The 16,272-nt window shown below is 39.6% G+C and overlaps 1 protein-coding gene across 1 annotated transcript in view; it reads left to right on the forward strand.

Annotated features, from left to right (window-relative positions):
- The window catches only part of LOC122551779 (contactin-associated protein-like 5), an 879,926-nt gene that overhangs the window by 635,306 nt on the left and 228,348 nt on the right, over positions 1 to 16,272 (forward strand). The window contains exons 18-19 of the mRNA XM_043694242.1: positions 1,031 to 1,270; positions 13,127 to 13,351. Coding sequence (XP_043550177.1) covers positions 1,031 to 1,270; positions 13,127 to 13,351 — 465 coding nt within the window. The remainder of the gene's footprint in view (positions 1 to 1,030; positions 1,271 to 13,126; positions 13,352 to 16,272) is intronic.

The raw sequence follows: 16,272 nt of genomic DNA on the forward strand, positions 1-16,272 counted from the left end.
AGTTAAAACAGCCAAGGCCTGAAGTTTAGTCCAGTCAGTGTGTTTTCTTACTCTGCCTCTTCTCACCTAACCAAAACCCGTTTTGGTCTGGAGTTGAGACCTTGGTCTTCCTTAATAATCTCCTCAGGTCATTCGGACAATGAGGAGTTCTTGTAGTAGCTTGCCAAATTGTTCCTTCTCCAAACCCTATTAAAGAACAATTGGAAGGACAAAAGCAATGGAAAGTCTTTAAAGATGTTCATAGAAGATGTTATCCTAATGTTTAACATTACCCCACTCCCTCAACAAATAGTTGTTTCCAAAAAGTACAGGTCAACATTAGTTTGTTACTGGTATAAGGGTGCAAAGACATTTAAGACATTCATGTGACCCTCTGCTAGCTGCTATTTTAAGATCTGGCTAAACCATTTGTAATTCAATGCGTTAACAGATATATTAAAATAATGACACAGGAATGTTGCATATGTGAATTTAATCTTTTATCTTTTACTGGCAATAATTATTTCCAGTCTAGCATTCTTGCTCAAGAGAACTTTTTTAAAATAAATATTTTTGCAGTATTTTTATCACTTGACAGTCCTCCAATTAACAAATATGTGTACTTAACATTCTATTGCATAATTTAACCGATGACTAGAAAGCTATACATTACACATTTCTCACAACATTGTTTTTCAAAATATACTGTAGATGACATTTAGCCACTGCCTGAATTACCCTAATAGATGAAAAGCTGGAAGAAGAACATGTTACTTATTAGATACAATTGCATGAGAATTGGTTTTATACATTGGGTGAATTTATGTGTTTACTTGGAATTAGTTTTACACTAGTAATGGTAGCAAAAAAAATGACACCATGTGAACTAAGACTGTTGTCTTCCCATGCATTTATTTTTAAAGAGCTTTCTTTTCCTAAGTATTCATTGACTGTTAACAATGTCTACTGCTCAAACAAAGGGAATAGGACATGAGCTTTTCAGATTTCATCCCTCTTCTAATTTATTTACAATTAGTCCATTTATTTACAGGTGGAACTGCCTCGAGGCAGAAAGGATTCCTTGGATGTATTCGCTCTTTAAGGTTAAATGGAGTCACCCTTGATCTTGAGGAAAGAGCCAAAATTACCCCTGGGGTGAAGCCAGGATGCCTGGGACATTGTAGCAGTTATGGTAACCTGTGTCACAATGGAGGGAGATGTATAGAGAAGTACAATGGTTACTCATGCAACTGTAGTCACTCTGCTTATGATGGGCCATTCTGTAAAAAAGGTAAGCAAACATGTCCTGCTTTTCCTTATTCAAGTAAAATAATGGGAACACTTTTCTTTAATAGTCATGTTTCATGTTACAACTGAGATTTGAGGCATGTGTTGTCTCTCTCTTAACCCATTTCTCAACTAGTCACAGCATAAACTTAAATACCTCGATACTGAAATGGCTACTTATGTACTTAATCTATACTATGTTTAGAATTTTAAAAAACACAGCTTTATTTAATAAGCAACAAAATTATTAACATACTGTGAAGACAGGACTTAGAACATAGAACATAGAAGAATACAGCACAGTACAGGCCCTTCGGCCCTCGATGTTGCGCCGATCCAAGCCCACCTAACCTACACTAGCCCACTATCCTCCATATGCCTATCCAATGCCCGCTTAAATGCCCATAATGAGGGAGAGTCCACCACTGCTACTGGCAGGGCATTCCATGAACTCACGACTCGCTGAGTAAAGAACCTACCCCTAACATCTGTCCTATACCTACCCCCCCTTAATTTAAAGCTATGCCCCCTTGTAATAGCTGACTCCATACGTGGAAAAAGATTCTCACTGTCGACCCTATCTAAACCCCTAATGATCTTGTACACCTCTATCAAGTCACCCCTAAACCTTCTTTTCTCCTATGAAAACAACCCCAAGTGCCTCAGCCTTTCCTCATACAATCTTTCTACCATACCAGGCAACATCCTGGTAAATCTCCTCTGCACCCGTTCCAGTGCCTCCACTTCCTTCCTATAGTATGGCAAATTTGATAAATATATAAATCTGATAAGTAAATGTGCAGGCCCTGAAAATTAGGATTCACACTTAACAATAACACCCTGTTCCATCTTTCTGCCGTTGGGTCTATCTTTGGTCTAAAAAATTAAAACTGATTATGGCTGAAAAGTCATGCAGACCCTTTCCTGGGCTTCTGTTCCCCACTCTATGAATTTCCTGTATTAACTGTGCCTGGAAGATCCAGTACATTTGGATGTGTTACTAGCAAAGTCTAAATAATCAATGAAAGTACCTTCTGACTTCTTTCAATTCATCCAATCTGTCGGATTCATAGAAATTATGACCAGTAGGGTGTTTTCACAGGTATAAAATTTTGTTTTTGGCTGACAATAGATATTGGATGAGGTTGATAAATCAGTGTTTCAACAGTTTTAACTGATTATGTTTCAGCCTCTTTCTCACCTTCCTCTCTCCATACCCCCAAAACACAGACACACACATGCACACACACATTTATCCGAACTTTCTGCTTTCTGTTGGTTCACAAATCTTCGGTCTAAGCAAATAAGTTAGCTCTAACTCCATGCGAATTTACCTTGTGTATTAACCTTTTGTGTGAATCCTTAACAAATGGAAGTCCAGATACACCACATCTATGGAATTTTCATTGTCCACCTTCCTTGTTACATCTTCAAAGAATTCTAACAAACCTGTTAAACATTCACCTACAGTTCATAAAAATAACTACTGACTCTGATGGATTGTGTTTTGGCTTTCCAAATGTCCTGTTATTGCCTCCTTAATAATAGATTCTAACAATTTCCCAATGATACATTAGGCTAACTAGTCTCTAGTTCCCTACTTTCTGCCTACCTTTTTAGATAAGCATATTAACACTTCTTCAATCCTTTTCCCAGATCCAGGAAATTTTGGAATATTATAGTTATTAGATCCACAATAGCTGCCACTTCCTTTAAGACCTTAGGTAGGTCATCAGGCCCTGGGGACTTACTTGCTTCAATCCCAATAGTTTGTTCAGTACTTTTTCCCCTAATGATGCTGAGTGTTCCAGGTTTATCCCTTTCTATACTCTCTGTGTTTCCGGTTAATATTGGAATGGTGCTACAGCCCTGATGAAGGGCTGATGCCCAAAATGTCAATTCTTCTGCTCCTCGGATGCTGCCTGACCTGCTGCTATGTGTTAAATGTCTTAGAGTCCTGACAGTGTGAAAACAAGCCCTTCAGCCCAACAAGTCCACACCAACCCTCTGAAGAGTAACACACACCCCTACACTTATCCCTGATTAATGTACCTAACGTACATATCGCTGAACATTATGGACAATTTAACATGGCCAATTCACCTGGCCTGCACATCTTTGGACTGTGGGAGGAAACCAGAGCACCCAAAGGAAACCCAGACAGACACAGGGAGAATGTGCAAACTCCACACAGACAGTCAACCAAGGCTGGAATCAAACCCAGGTTCTCGGTGCTGTGAGGCAGCAGTGCTAACCACTGAGCCACTGTCCTCCCTAATGTCCTTTGTTTAAAATAAAACAGGACTAGAAGTCACACAATGCCAGGCTATAGTCCAACAGGTTTATTTGAAATCACAAACTTTCGGAGCACTGCTGCTCCAAAAGCTTATGATTTTAAATAAAGCTGTTAGACTACAACCTGGTGATATGTGACTCTAAACTTCTCCACCCCAGTCCAACACTAGCACCTTCAAATTAAAATCAAACAAGTTCAAACAAACAGTCCCCAGTCCACTATGTTTTAACATGAATTCTTAAAAAGAATTAATAATGGACCATCTTCAGTATATGCTACAAATTGTTTCGAGGGCTCTGTTCTGCTACCCTGATGCATTTTGTTTAGTGCGATCTGCCTGAATAGCACACATAACAACACTTTTCACTATATCTCAGTACATTTGACAATAATCAATCAATCAATCAATCAATCAATCAATCAATCAGTTAGGAATGAAAATAAATGCTGGTTTAACCTTTATGCCAGCACCCTACAAACAAAAATAATACGAAATCCAGGTGTCTAGATTCTCTCTCATGTGAAGAAATTGATCATCACAAAAATATATGTTTTTGGTGAACCCCCCGTCCCCCCATAGTAATGCTTCTGAAACACAACAACATTTGTTGAAACTTTCTTTCCTGACTGCTCTGTGATTTTGTTGGTTCTTTTTGACTGGCTGACTATGTGTCAGATTTTCCATTAGCCTTCTAGCTACCTTCAGCATGGTGACACAGTGGTTAACATTGCTGTGTTACAGCACCAGGGACACGAGTTTGATTCTAGCCTTGGGTGACTGTATGTATGGCGTTTGCATGATCTCCCTGTGCCTGTGTGGGGTTATGCTGGGTCCTCCGGTTTCTTCTCACAGTCTAAAGATATCAATGAATGGCAATTGTCTTTTCCCTATAGTGGGGGATTTCAAGACTGGGGGCATATTTTTAAGATGAGAGGAGAAAGATTTTAAAAAGACACAAGGGGCATTTATTTTCACAGAGAGTGGTTATTGTGTGAACTCAACTTCCAGAGGAAGTGGTGGATGTGGATACAATTACAACATTTAAAACATTTAGATACAAAAATAACCAAGTGCATGAACAAGAAATGTTTGGATGGATATGGGCCAAGTACAGACAGGTGGGACTAGTTTAATTTGGGATTATGGTCTGCATGGACTGGCTGAATTGAAGGGTCTGTTTCCATACTGTATGACACTATGACTGTATGGCTCTGACTGTGTCTGCAGGTTAGGTGGTTTTGTCATGCTAAATTGCCCCTTAGTAGCCAGGGAATGTGCAGGCTGATGGATTAGCCATGGTAAGTGCAGGGTAATGGAGATAGGAGCTGGGTGTGGATGTGTTGCTTTTCAGAGGGTTGATGCAGACTCGATGGACCAAATAGCCTCTTTCCATACTGTAGGGATTCTATGATTCTAACTAATCAGTGCTCTCCTCTCATATCGCAAAATTGTGGTTTTCTCCTTAAATTGCAAATTGTACTAGTGAGTACAAGACAAAAGTATTTGAGAAAATGCAGCATTTTTCCTTCATACTAAAATTCTGTGCTAACAAATGATTAATTATTTAACTTTAGAATGAAGGGAGAAGGAAGACAAGTAACGAGAAACAGCAAGAAGGGGATGTCACATAAGAGAAAACAATAGCAATTTGGATATGGAGAGAGGAGAGTAAAATAGGAAATTCAAATCAACCAAATGTGAACATAGCAAAGATTTATTGGAACGAATAATGAAACATGGGGCTAGATTTTATGTCCCATTCCTTCCAGCTACTCTTCCTACTCTCTGGTTTAAACACAGATAAAATAGACCATGTCACTGATCCACATAAGGAAATTATTTGGCCAAATTTGTGCAGTCTAGGAGACCTGGTGATCAATTATAAACAGAGTGGGGGTAGCATCGAGTGTAAGATTTTCACCAGCATTTCTGCACCTCTGAAGTGTGCTGACACAGGAGAATGTAAGAGCTTGCTGTCTGGCTCCACTGCCCGATTAGGCCATTCCCAGCACCTCCACAATTTTCCTAGTTCCCAAAGACTCATGTTCATGGACCGTCAAGAAATCGTGAATCAATGTCGAGATATGGGAATCTTTAAGATAGTTGGGCACAAGATACTATCCTGAGGAACCTGAGTGATTCCCTAGTGCTGAGATGATTGATGTTCAATAACCAGCTACCTTTGTGCAAATGTGACTCCAACCAACAGAGAGATTTCCCCCTGATTCCTTTGACTCCAGTTTTCCTCAGGCTCCTTGACGCCATACTCAGTCAAATGCCACTTTGACATCCTGTAAGATTAGATTACCTATACAGTGTGGAAACAGGCCCTTCGGCCCAACTGGTCCACACCGACCCTCCAAAGAGTAACCCACCCAGACCCATTTCCCTCTAACTAATGCACCCAACCCTATGGGCAATTTAACATAGCCAATTCACCTGACCTGCACACCTTTGGATTGTGGAAGGAAACCGAAGCACACAGACATGAGAAGAATGTGCAAACTCCACACAGACAGTCACCCGAGGCTGGAATCGAGCCTGGGACCCTGGTGCTGTGAGGCAGCAGTGCTAACCACAATAGACAATAGACAATAGACAATAGGTGCAAGAGTAGGCCATTCTGCCCTTCGAGCCTGCACCACCATTCAATATGATCATGGCTGATCATCCTTAATCAGTATCCTGTTCCTGCCTTATCTCCATAACCCTTGATTCCACAATCCTTGAGAGCTCTAACCAACTCTTTCTTAAATGAATCCAGAGACAGGGCCTCCACTGCAAGGGTATACAAGCCCAGTCGCTCCAGTCTTTCAGTGTAAGGTAATCCCGCCATTCCAGGAATGGCACCACTGTGCCATCATGCAGCACGATAAGGGTAATCACTCTTACTCACCTATGGATTTCAGTTTTTATTCTTGAATATGAGGTAAGGAGCTGAGTGGTCCTGTGGAAACTAAATTAAGTGTCATTGTGTGGATCATGACTGAACAAGAGCCACTTGATAGCACTGTCAATGACTTTCTCCATCACTTTACCTTTGACCAACAATAGACTCACAGTGTGCCAATTGACCAGGTTGGATTTGCCTGGCTTTTATTAATGTACAGAATGTACCTGGGCATTTTTCCACATTGGAAGGGAAAAAGCGAGGACTTCAGGTGTTGGAGATCAGATCAAAAGGTGTGGTGCTGGAAAAGCACAGCTGGTCAGGCAGCATCCAAGGAGCAGGAGAATGATGTTTCAGGCATGAGCTCTTGCTTGAAATGTTGAATCTCCTGCTGCTCGGATGCTGCCTGACCGGCTGTGCTTTTCCAGCACCACACCTTTTGACATTTTTCCACATTGCTGAACGGTGTTGTAATATTCCAGGGCTGGCTCCTTTGTGACCAAATGAGTATTAATTTCTGGAGATAGCGTGCAGTGTACCAGAGAAAAGAATAAACATATGTTTATGTTGATGTTAAAGTTATTCAAAAAGTGACTTTGTTCCAGCAAGATGCTGTTCTGAAATTAAATAATAAAATAAACAAAGCAAATGCATTCTGCATTATCAAAACCCACATGGAAGTCCATTTAAATTCATGTAGGGTTATATTATTTTCATCAACAGATCCTGGGTAAAAAGCTCATGTCACAGTAACAGTTAGTTAAATATTACATTGCATGAACAAATGCTACAACAAGCATCAATTAACAATAATATGAATATTTATTGACGCTGAAATGATCCCTCTGGCTAATGATGTGACAAGGCCTTCTGATATTTTCTTTTCACAAACTTCATTTGAACTTCTAAGATATATAGCAACAAAGTGCATTTATATTACATGTATCTTTTATCATTAATTATAATTTTACACACATTGGGATGGAAAACATAATGCTTCAAGGTTGCTTTAGGCAATTTTCTTCACACAACCTTCATGCATTCATTAGGTCCCAGTCTATTTTAACAGCAAGGGCCACATCTGAGGAAATACATTTAAAATTTCCTATCTTAGGAGGGAAATTGGATACATATTCTCTAAAGTGATGTGCACTATAATTTATTTAAATTGCTTAGCTTCCTATCGTCCTTCACTATAATTTAAAGATATATATGGAAGGAGGTTGTAAATTTGCAAGCATGGAGTAGTTTCAGTCAAGATTCCCACTGTCCCTGCACAATCTAGTGAAACCTATAAAATCTGTATGAGGTATTCAGTTGTACAAATACTTACCCCTTAATTTACAATTGACAAAAACCTTCTGGTTAAACAATGATGAAAGAATGAAACTTCGGAGACAAGTAATGTCATACATTGTGCAATGGTGTGTGGTTACAACGGAAAGCATGTTCTTGTGTTCATTATTACCTTTATTCACAGAATAACATGTTATAATGTTACAATTAAGTCAGCTAGCTAGGAAAAAAGTCCTCATAATCACACCAGGTCTAAATCTTAGAGGCTATTCTTTTGAAACAAGCACAATGAACAATATATATTTACGTTTACTTATTTTATTTTTAATTCGACTGATAGATGTTTATAGCGCAGAAAACAACCACTCAGCCCATTGTGCTGTACTGATCAACAGAGATCTGACTACTCTAATTCCATTTTCCAGCCTTTGACTCATAATCCTTGAGGCTATGGAAACACACGTGAATTTCTAAATACTGCTAAAATGTGCAAGAGTTTTTGACTTAGAGCCTATTTTATGAGGAAAATTCGATATATGTTCTCTAAAGTGATGTGTACCACAATTTATTTAAATTACTTTACTTCCTATTGTCCTTCACCACAATCTCTCTTTCAGGCAGCAAGTTCCAAACTTCCACCATTCGCTGGGTAATAAACAGTTTCTAGATTAGAGTGGTGGTGGAAAAGCACAGCCGGTCAGGCAGCATCCGAGGAGCAGGAAAATCGACGTTTCGAGCAAAAGCCCTTCATCAGGACCTAATCAGGACCTTCATCATCACCTAATAAACAGTTTCCTCAACACTCCTCTCGGCCTTCTACCTCTTACATTAAATCTATGCTTTCTTGTTATTGAACCCTCTATAAATGGAAAAAATGCTTGTTTATACAACCAAATGCCCCTTATGATCTTATACTCCTCTGTCAAGTCCTACCTCAGGCATGGCAGTTGGAAACTTATACAATTTTTCGTCATAACTCAGGACCTCCAGACCTACGGCTAAATCTCCTTCACACCCTTTCTACTGCAATCACATCATTTTTATAGTATAGTGAAGAGAACTGCATGCAGTAGTGCAGTGGTGGCCGAACTACCATTTTGTACAGTGCTAGCATCACCTCCCTGCTCATGTATTCTCTGCTTTAGTTAATAAAAATATATATCGCATGGCCTTCTTAATCACCTTATCCACCTATCTTGCTACCTTTGGGTGTCTTTGGATATGCATAGAACATAGAACATAGAAATGTACAGAACAGAACAGGCCCTTTGGCCCACGATGTTGTGCCGAGGTTTAATCCTAATGTAAAATATAATAACTTAACCTATGCACCCCTCAACTCACTGCTATCCATGTGCATGCTTAGGTCCCTCTGATTATCTCTACTTTCCAGGATCCTATCTTTCATTGGATAATCATTTGCCTCACCAAGTACATTTCCTTACAATTTTCCAGTCCAAGCTGAATTCCATTTGTTTCTGCTCTGACCACTTGACCAGTCCCTTGATGTTGATAGCAATGCTCATTACTATTTACACCCTACCAATTTTCCTGTCATCCATTAACATTTTGATCATTCCCCCTACAGTTGAGTCCAAATTACTAATGAACACCACAATCAACATTGTCCCAGCACCGAGCCCTGTGGATCCCCACTGGAAACCAACCTCTGGTCACATAATCATCCCCTACCATCACCTTCTGCTTCTTGTCTCACAGCCAATTTTGGATCCAGTGTGCCACTTTGTGTTGGAACCCATTTCTTGACAAGTCTGTCACAAGGAACCTTATCAAACACTTTGTCAAATCATTACACAAATGCACAATCTTCATTAACTCTCCTGATTTCCTCCTCAAAAAATTCAATCCAATTTGTCAAACACCATCTTTCTTTAAGAATTTCATGCTGACTATCCCTGATTATTCTGTGGCTCTTAAAGTACAGATACCTCTGTCCCTCAGAATTCTTACTAATTACATTCAAAACACTGAAATTTGAATGACCTCCCTGTATTTTCCTGAGCTGTCCCTTCCTTTTTCTTTTGATAATGTGACAATATTAACAATATTATCTCATCCTCTAGCATTTTACATGTAACCATGGAGGATTTAAACATTACTCCCATGGTCCCTACTATGTCTTCCCTTGCCTTCTTTAATAGCATGAGATTTATCACATCTGGGCCTAAAAATCTAACAATGTTTCAGTTTGCTAAAGCCGTTAGTTCTTCTCTGCTTACCCTCATGTCTATCCCTGCATTTTCTTTTTCTGTTGTGATGATCAAAACAAAATATTCATTAACATCTATGCAAATGTGTTCCTGCTCCATGCATACATTACCTCTATGGTCCCTAATGGCCTCTACTCTTTCCTTAATTACTCTCTAGATCTTTATATATTTATAAACACCTTTTGTGCTGTCCTCTTTTCAACTTACCAATTTATTCTCACGCACTGGCTTTGCTTTCCTGATTTCCTATCTTAAGCTCCCCCCTGTACTTTTTATACTCCTCTAAGGACCCTGCCAAACTGACCACTCAGTATTTGGTGTAGGTTTTCTATTCTAGTTAATACTAACCCTTATGTTCTTTCACATCCAGGGTTCTTCGGTCTTGTCCTGACCATTTGTCTTTGCGGGAACACATTTGCCCCTTAACTCTCATTATGCCCTTCTTTAATGCCTCCCTAATGCCTCTGTTACAGTTTATTTCTGCAGGTATCTCATAGAGTCAGAGAGATGTACAGCACGGAAATAGATCCTTCAGTCCAACTCGTCCATGCTGACCAGATATCCTAAATAAATCTAGTCCCCTTTGCCAGCATTTGGCCCATATCCTTCTAAACCCTTCCTATTCATATACCCATCTAGATGCCTTTTAAATGTTGTAATTGTACCAGCCTCCACCACTTCCTCTGTCAGCTCATTCCATACACGCACCACCCTCTGCATGAAAAAGTTGCCCCTTAGGTCTCTTTTATATCTTTCCCCTCTCACCCTAAACCTATGCCCTCTATTTTTGGACTCACCCACCCCAAGGAAAATACCTTGCCCATTTATCCTCTCCATGCCCTTCATGATTTTATAAACCTCTCCAAGGTCACCACTCATCCTCCTGACACACCAGGGAAAATATCCCCAATCTATTCAGCCTCTCCCAATAGCTCAAACCCTCCAACCCTAACAAAATCCTTCAAAAACCTTTTCTGAACCCTTTCAAGTTTCACAACAACCTTCTTATAACTCAGAGACCAGAATTGCATGTGGTTTAATCTTTTGTTGCCATAGTCTTACCAGACCACAGGGACTACTCTCTCATTAGAGAGAAGCGGCCAGTGGTGATTTACTCTGAGGTTGAGAAGGAGACCTTCATGGTGACCTCAAATCAGTGATGGAAAGTGAACCCACACTATTAGCGTCACACTGCTCTGCAAGCCAACAATCCAGTCAACTAAACTAAACTAAGGAGAGAAGCATGTGACATTCCAATAGTGGCCTAAGTAATATTCTGTACAGCTGCAACATGACCTCCCAGCTCCTATAACTAAAATAGAAAGCCTTTGCCAGATACTGAGTGGTCAGTTTGTCAGGGTCCCTAAAGGAGGATAAAAAGTACAGGGGGAGCTTAAGATAGGAAATCAGGAAAGCCAGTGCATGAGAATGAATTGGTAAGTTGAAAACAGGATAACACAAAAAGTGTTCATTAATATATAAAGATCTAAACAGTAATTAAGGAAATATTAGAGGCACTGATTAATAAAGGCATGCATACCAAATACCTTCCTCACTACCCTATCTGCCTGTGGTCCAGTTTCAACTTTGAACCTGCACTTCAACGTCTCTTTGTTCAGCAGCATTCTCCAAGACCTTACCATTAAGTGTATAAATCCTGCTCTGATTTGCCCTTCCAAAGTGCAGCACCTTACATTACAGCAATGATTTCATACTCCCACATGCCTGTCCATGCTGCCACCTCATCCCTCTCAATCCTCAAACTCCTTGTATTAAAATATATTCCAAAAGGCCTTGCTAAACTTATTTATTTCTTATCTACCTTATATAACTTCTGCCTTCCATATTCAATTGCTCCCATTTTAACTTCTGGTCGCATTTGAGCTTCCCTCCTCTCTGAACAGCTTGCCCAGATCCCACCCACTGCCAGTCTAGTTGAAATCCACCCCAACAACATCAGCAAACCACCCTATGAGGATGTCAGTTCTGTTTCTGTTTAGCTTCAGTGATGTTAGCTGAGTGTTTTTTTACAATTTCAAAAATATATTTTATTCATAAGTAATCTTTATATACATTAGTATTCATTAAAGCAGTCAGATTCTGCCTACTTTGACATAAATACAATCAGTCTCCATGGCAATACATGATTAACTTGCTGACCAGTCAGTACCTCGTTATCATGCAGTATATGAGTAACTCCCTTTAATATTTGACATTCTTGAATCTGTCCTGAAAAGTGCAAGACAAAATCTTTGTTTGCTTGCCTCTTTTGGCAACAACATTCAAGATTGTCCATATCAAGCAACTATTTGAATAACATTCCTGATTGAATAATTCTGGGACACATTTGAAGGCAGATTGCATTCTCCAAATAGCACTGAAAATGGAAAACAGGGAAACAAACCAAAGTGCTGAAAGGGTAAACAAAACCTTTTATTTTATTTTCACTTCCATTGAATTTGGCAACTGATCAGTGGATGAATAAATTAAAAATTTAATCAATCACTGTTTTATGTCTCAGGTTCATATTTTTATCTGGTTCACATACTTTTGCTCAGACATTCTGATGTCATGCTCCAACCTAGAACCTTTCAATTTCTAGAAATGTTATTCCAAACATTTCAGACTGGAGAGGCTGCTGTCAAATTAGCATCTGCTCAGTTGTTGTCACAGTCTCATGTTTATTCCATATTTTACCTGTGCACATGGCAAACATTGTCCATCTATTTTTTTATCTGCCACTTCAAGAAAGCTGCCTTCAGTTTTTGAATCCAATACACTCATGGTGTCTGCAGTTATAGATTATTTCTCTAATAACAAACATGCATCTGTCCAAAAATGTTTGATTTGAAACACCTTATAAAGCACACAAACTAAATTAACGTAAAATATTTGATCAGTGTATGAGTTATGCTTTAAGTCCAAAGAGCGTCAATTGTACACACAATGTGTTTTTGATTGATCTAACCTCGTCTAAATTATAATTGTACAAACACAATTTGTTTCTTGTTCATGTATTTGATATGTTGTCAGCCTGAGTTGTATTGATTTAGATTTAGATTAGATTTTAGATTTAGATTTTATTGTCATGTGCTTGAATACATGTGACCTGACAAGTTTTTGTGGTGTCTTCTGTTTATTTTCAGAGATTTCTGCACTCTTCGAGCCTGGAACATCACTGATCTACACACTAGATGGATCTTCCACCATTGTCAAGAATTTAAGTGGTCCTTCATCTTTCACATCCTCTGACATCACTCTCTTGAAGGAGAATATTGCATTCAGTTTTCGAACTACACATGCACCTTGTATTCTCCTTTATGTTAGTTCTCTTAATGGGGAATATTTGGCTGTAACTCTGTCGAGAAATGGTAAGTCCGATACACTAATACGCTAATGAATGGTTTGGAAAAATGCACTAATGCATTTCAAAAGTGTTTCTCTGCATATGTTGATGAGAGTAAGACTGTATCAAAACTTTACATGTGATCCATTTCTTTTTAAAAGTTAAACACGAGAAAATTGAATTCTAGATGGCTTTACTTCAGATTTTCTAAGCTGTCCAACCATTGACTTAGTGTGTAAGTGCTCTCTAAACTTTAGTGATGAACTATCCAGATCAGAAAGGTCTCTATCTTACGAAGTCCAAGGAAATATTATCATATTTTTTCTGGTTCAACAGATTGCTTTGTCCTTTTGACAACTCGCGCACTAATATGCTTCTTTTCAACTTGTAAAACTTAACTTTAGTTTGTCTATATTTTCAGTCTTTTTAACTTCATAAAGTTAAACATCACACAATGCCAGGTTATAGTCCAACAGGTTTATTTGAAAGCACTAGCTTTCAAAGCCGTTCCTTCATCAGGTGGTTGTGCCACCACCACTCATTGAAGGAGCAATACCCTGAAAGCTAGTACTTCCAAATAAGCCTGTTGGTCTGTAACCTGGTGTTGTGTGATCTTTAACTTTGTCCATCCCATTCTAATACTGGTACCTCCAAGGTATATCTTCATAAAGATTAGTTTCCATGTTATGCCGCAAGTTTTTATGTAATGTATTTCCATCAATAAGAATATTTTCGCCTAAACAGCAGATATTTATTTAAGCCTGCAGAGAATGCTACCTGTAGAAACAATGGTTACTTACTTCAGCTCATGCAATCTGCAGTGAACCATACCTCTCTAACTACCCAAGGTTTCCTTTGTTTACTTTCCTTTTGTGTAAAATGCCAGGCAGTGCTTGTTATCGCAAAATGACCAATAATATGGGTTTAATTTTCTTTTATTCATTCACTGGCTAGGCCAGCATTTCTTGCCCATTGCTAAATTCCTTAAAGGGCAGTTAAGAGTCAACTACATTGCTTAGTTCTGGAGTCACATGTAGGCCAAACTAAATAAGAATGGTGGTTTCCTTTCTTAAACAACATCTGTGAACAATGTTTTTTCCTGACAATCAACAACAGATTCATGATTATCATTAAACTCTTACTTCTAGATTTTTAATGAATCGCAGTCGTACCATCTGACATGGCAGGATTTGAACACAGGTCTCCAAAGCATTAACTGTGTCCCTGGCTGAATAGCCCGGTGATAACACCGCTAGGCTATCACACCCCTACCCCTACCCCTACCCCTACCCCTGCCCCTACCGCTGTAGCAATGAACACTTTCTCCTGTTGACTACTTCATTCCCAACCCTCTGTCAATTTGTTTCAAATAGTTTGTTGCTCTTTCTCTGTAGTGGTAGATTTTCAAGTCATATGTACCTGTAGTAATTCAAGAAGAATGACATTTCTGACCCTTACTTTGGTTGACACTAAGACTTGCAACTTGACCACATTTAAATGCCCATATCAGATGCATTGTAAATTTTTTCACAGCAATAACAGCAACTTGTATTTAAATAGCACCTTTAACATTGTAAGGATATACCAAGGTGCTTTACAGACTTGGGAGCTATGCACATAAGAGTTGGGAGGTCATGTTGCGACCTGTACAGGGCATTGGTTAGGCCACGTTTGGAATTTTGGATGCAATTCTGGACTCCTTTCAATCAGAAGGATATGATGAAACTTGAAAGAGTTCAGAAAAGATTTACAAGGACGTTGCCAGGGTTGGAGGATTTGAGCTATTAGGAGAGGCTGAACAGGCTGGGGCTGTTTGCCATAGAGTGTGGGAGGCTGAGGGGTAACTTCATAGAGGTTTATGAAATCATGAGAGGCATGGATAGAATAAATAGACAAGGTCTTTTCCTGGGATGGGGGAGTCCAGAACTAGAGGGCATAGGTTTAAGTGAGAGGGGAAAGATATAAAAGGGACCTAAGGGGAACCTTTTCACACAGAGGGTAGTGTGTGTATGTAATGAGCTGCCAGAGAAAATGGTGGAGGCTAGAACAATTGCAACATTAAAAAGGCATCTGGTTGGGTATATGAATAGGAAGGGTTTAGAGGGATATGGGCCACGTGCTGGCAAATGGGACTAGAGTTGAACCAAAGGGTCTATTTCTATGCTGTACATCTCTGTGACTCTATGGCTCTATGTGAGCCAGACCTGACCCAAGAAATCACTCTTTTCCCCTCATTTTGTTTGCATCTCAAAACAGGCATTAGGAAATGTGACCAAAAGAAAAAGTCATGCAGAGATATAACACTTCTTACGACTACTGGATGCCACAAGGCACTTTGCAGCCAAAGCATTTTTTGAAGCATGATCAGTACTGTAGTGCAGGAAATGCAGAAGCCCATTTGTGCACCACAGACTTCCAGAATAGAATAGATCAAAATGGTAATTTACAAGGTTGTTGCCAGGGTTGGAGGGTTTGAGCTATCGGGAGAGGCTGGATAGGCTGGGGCTATTTTCCTTGGAACATCGGAGGCTGAAGGTTGACCATATCGAGGTTTATAAAATCTTGAAGTTCATGGACAGGGTGAATAGCCAAGGCCTTTTTCCTGGGGTAGGGGAGTCCAAACTAGAGGGCATAGGTTCAAGGTGAGAGGGGAATGATTTAAAAGGGACCTGAGGGGCAACATTTTCACACAGAGGGTGGTGCATGTAGAACATAGAACATAGAACATAGAAAAATACAGCACAGTACAGGCCCTTTGGCCTTCGATGTTGCGCCAATCCAAGCCCACCTAACCTACACTAGCCCACTATCCTCCATATGCCTATCCAATGCCTGTTTAAATGCCCATAAAGAGGAAGAATCCACCACTGCTACTGGCAGGGCATTCCATGATCTCACGACTCGCTGAGTAAAGAACCTACCCCCAACATCTGTCCTATACCTACC

This window comes from Chiloscyllium plagiosum, chromosome 7 (assembly GCF_004010195.1).
Source record: "Chiloscyllium plagiosum isolate BGI_BamShark_2017 chromosome 7, ASM401019v2, whole genome shotgun sequence".
Lineage (NCBI taxonomy): Eukaryota > Metazoa > Chordata > Chondrichthyes > Orectolobiformes > Hemiscylliidae > Chiloscyllium > Chiloscyllium plagiosum.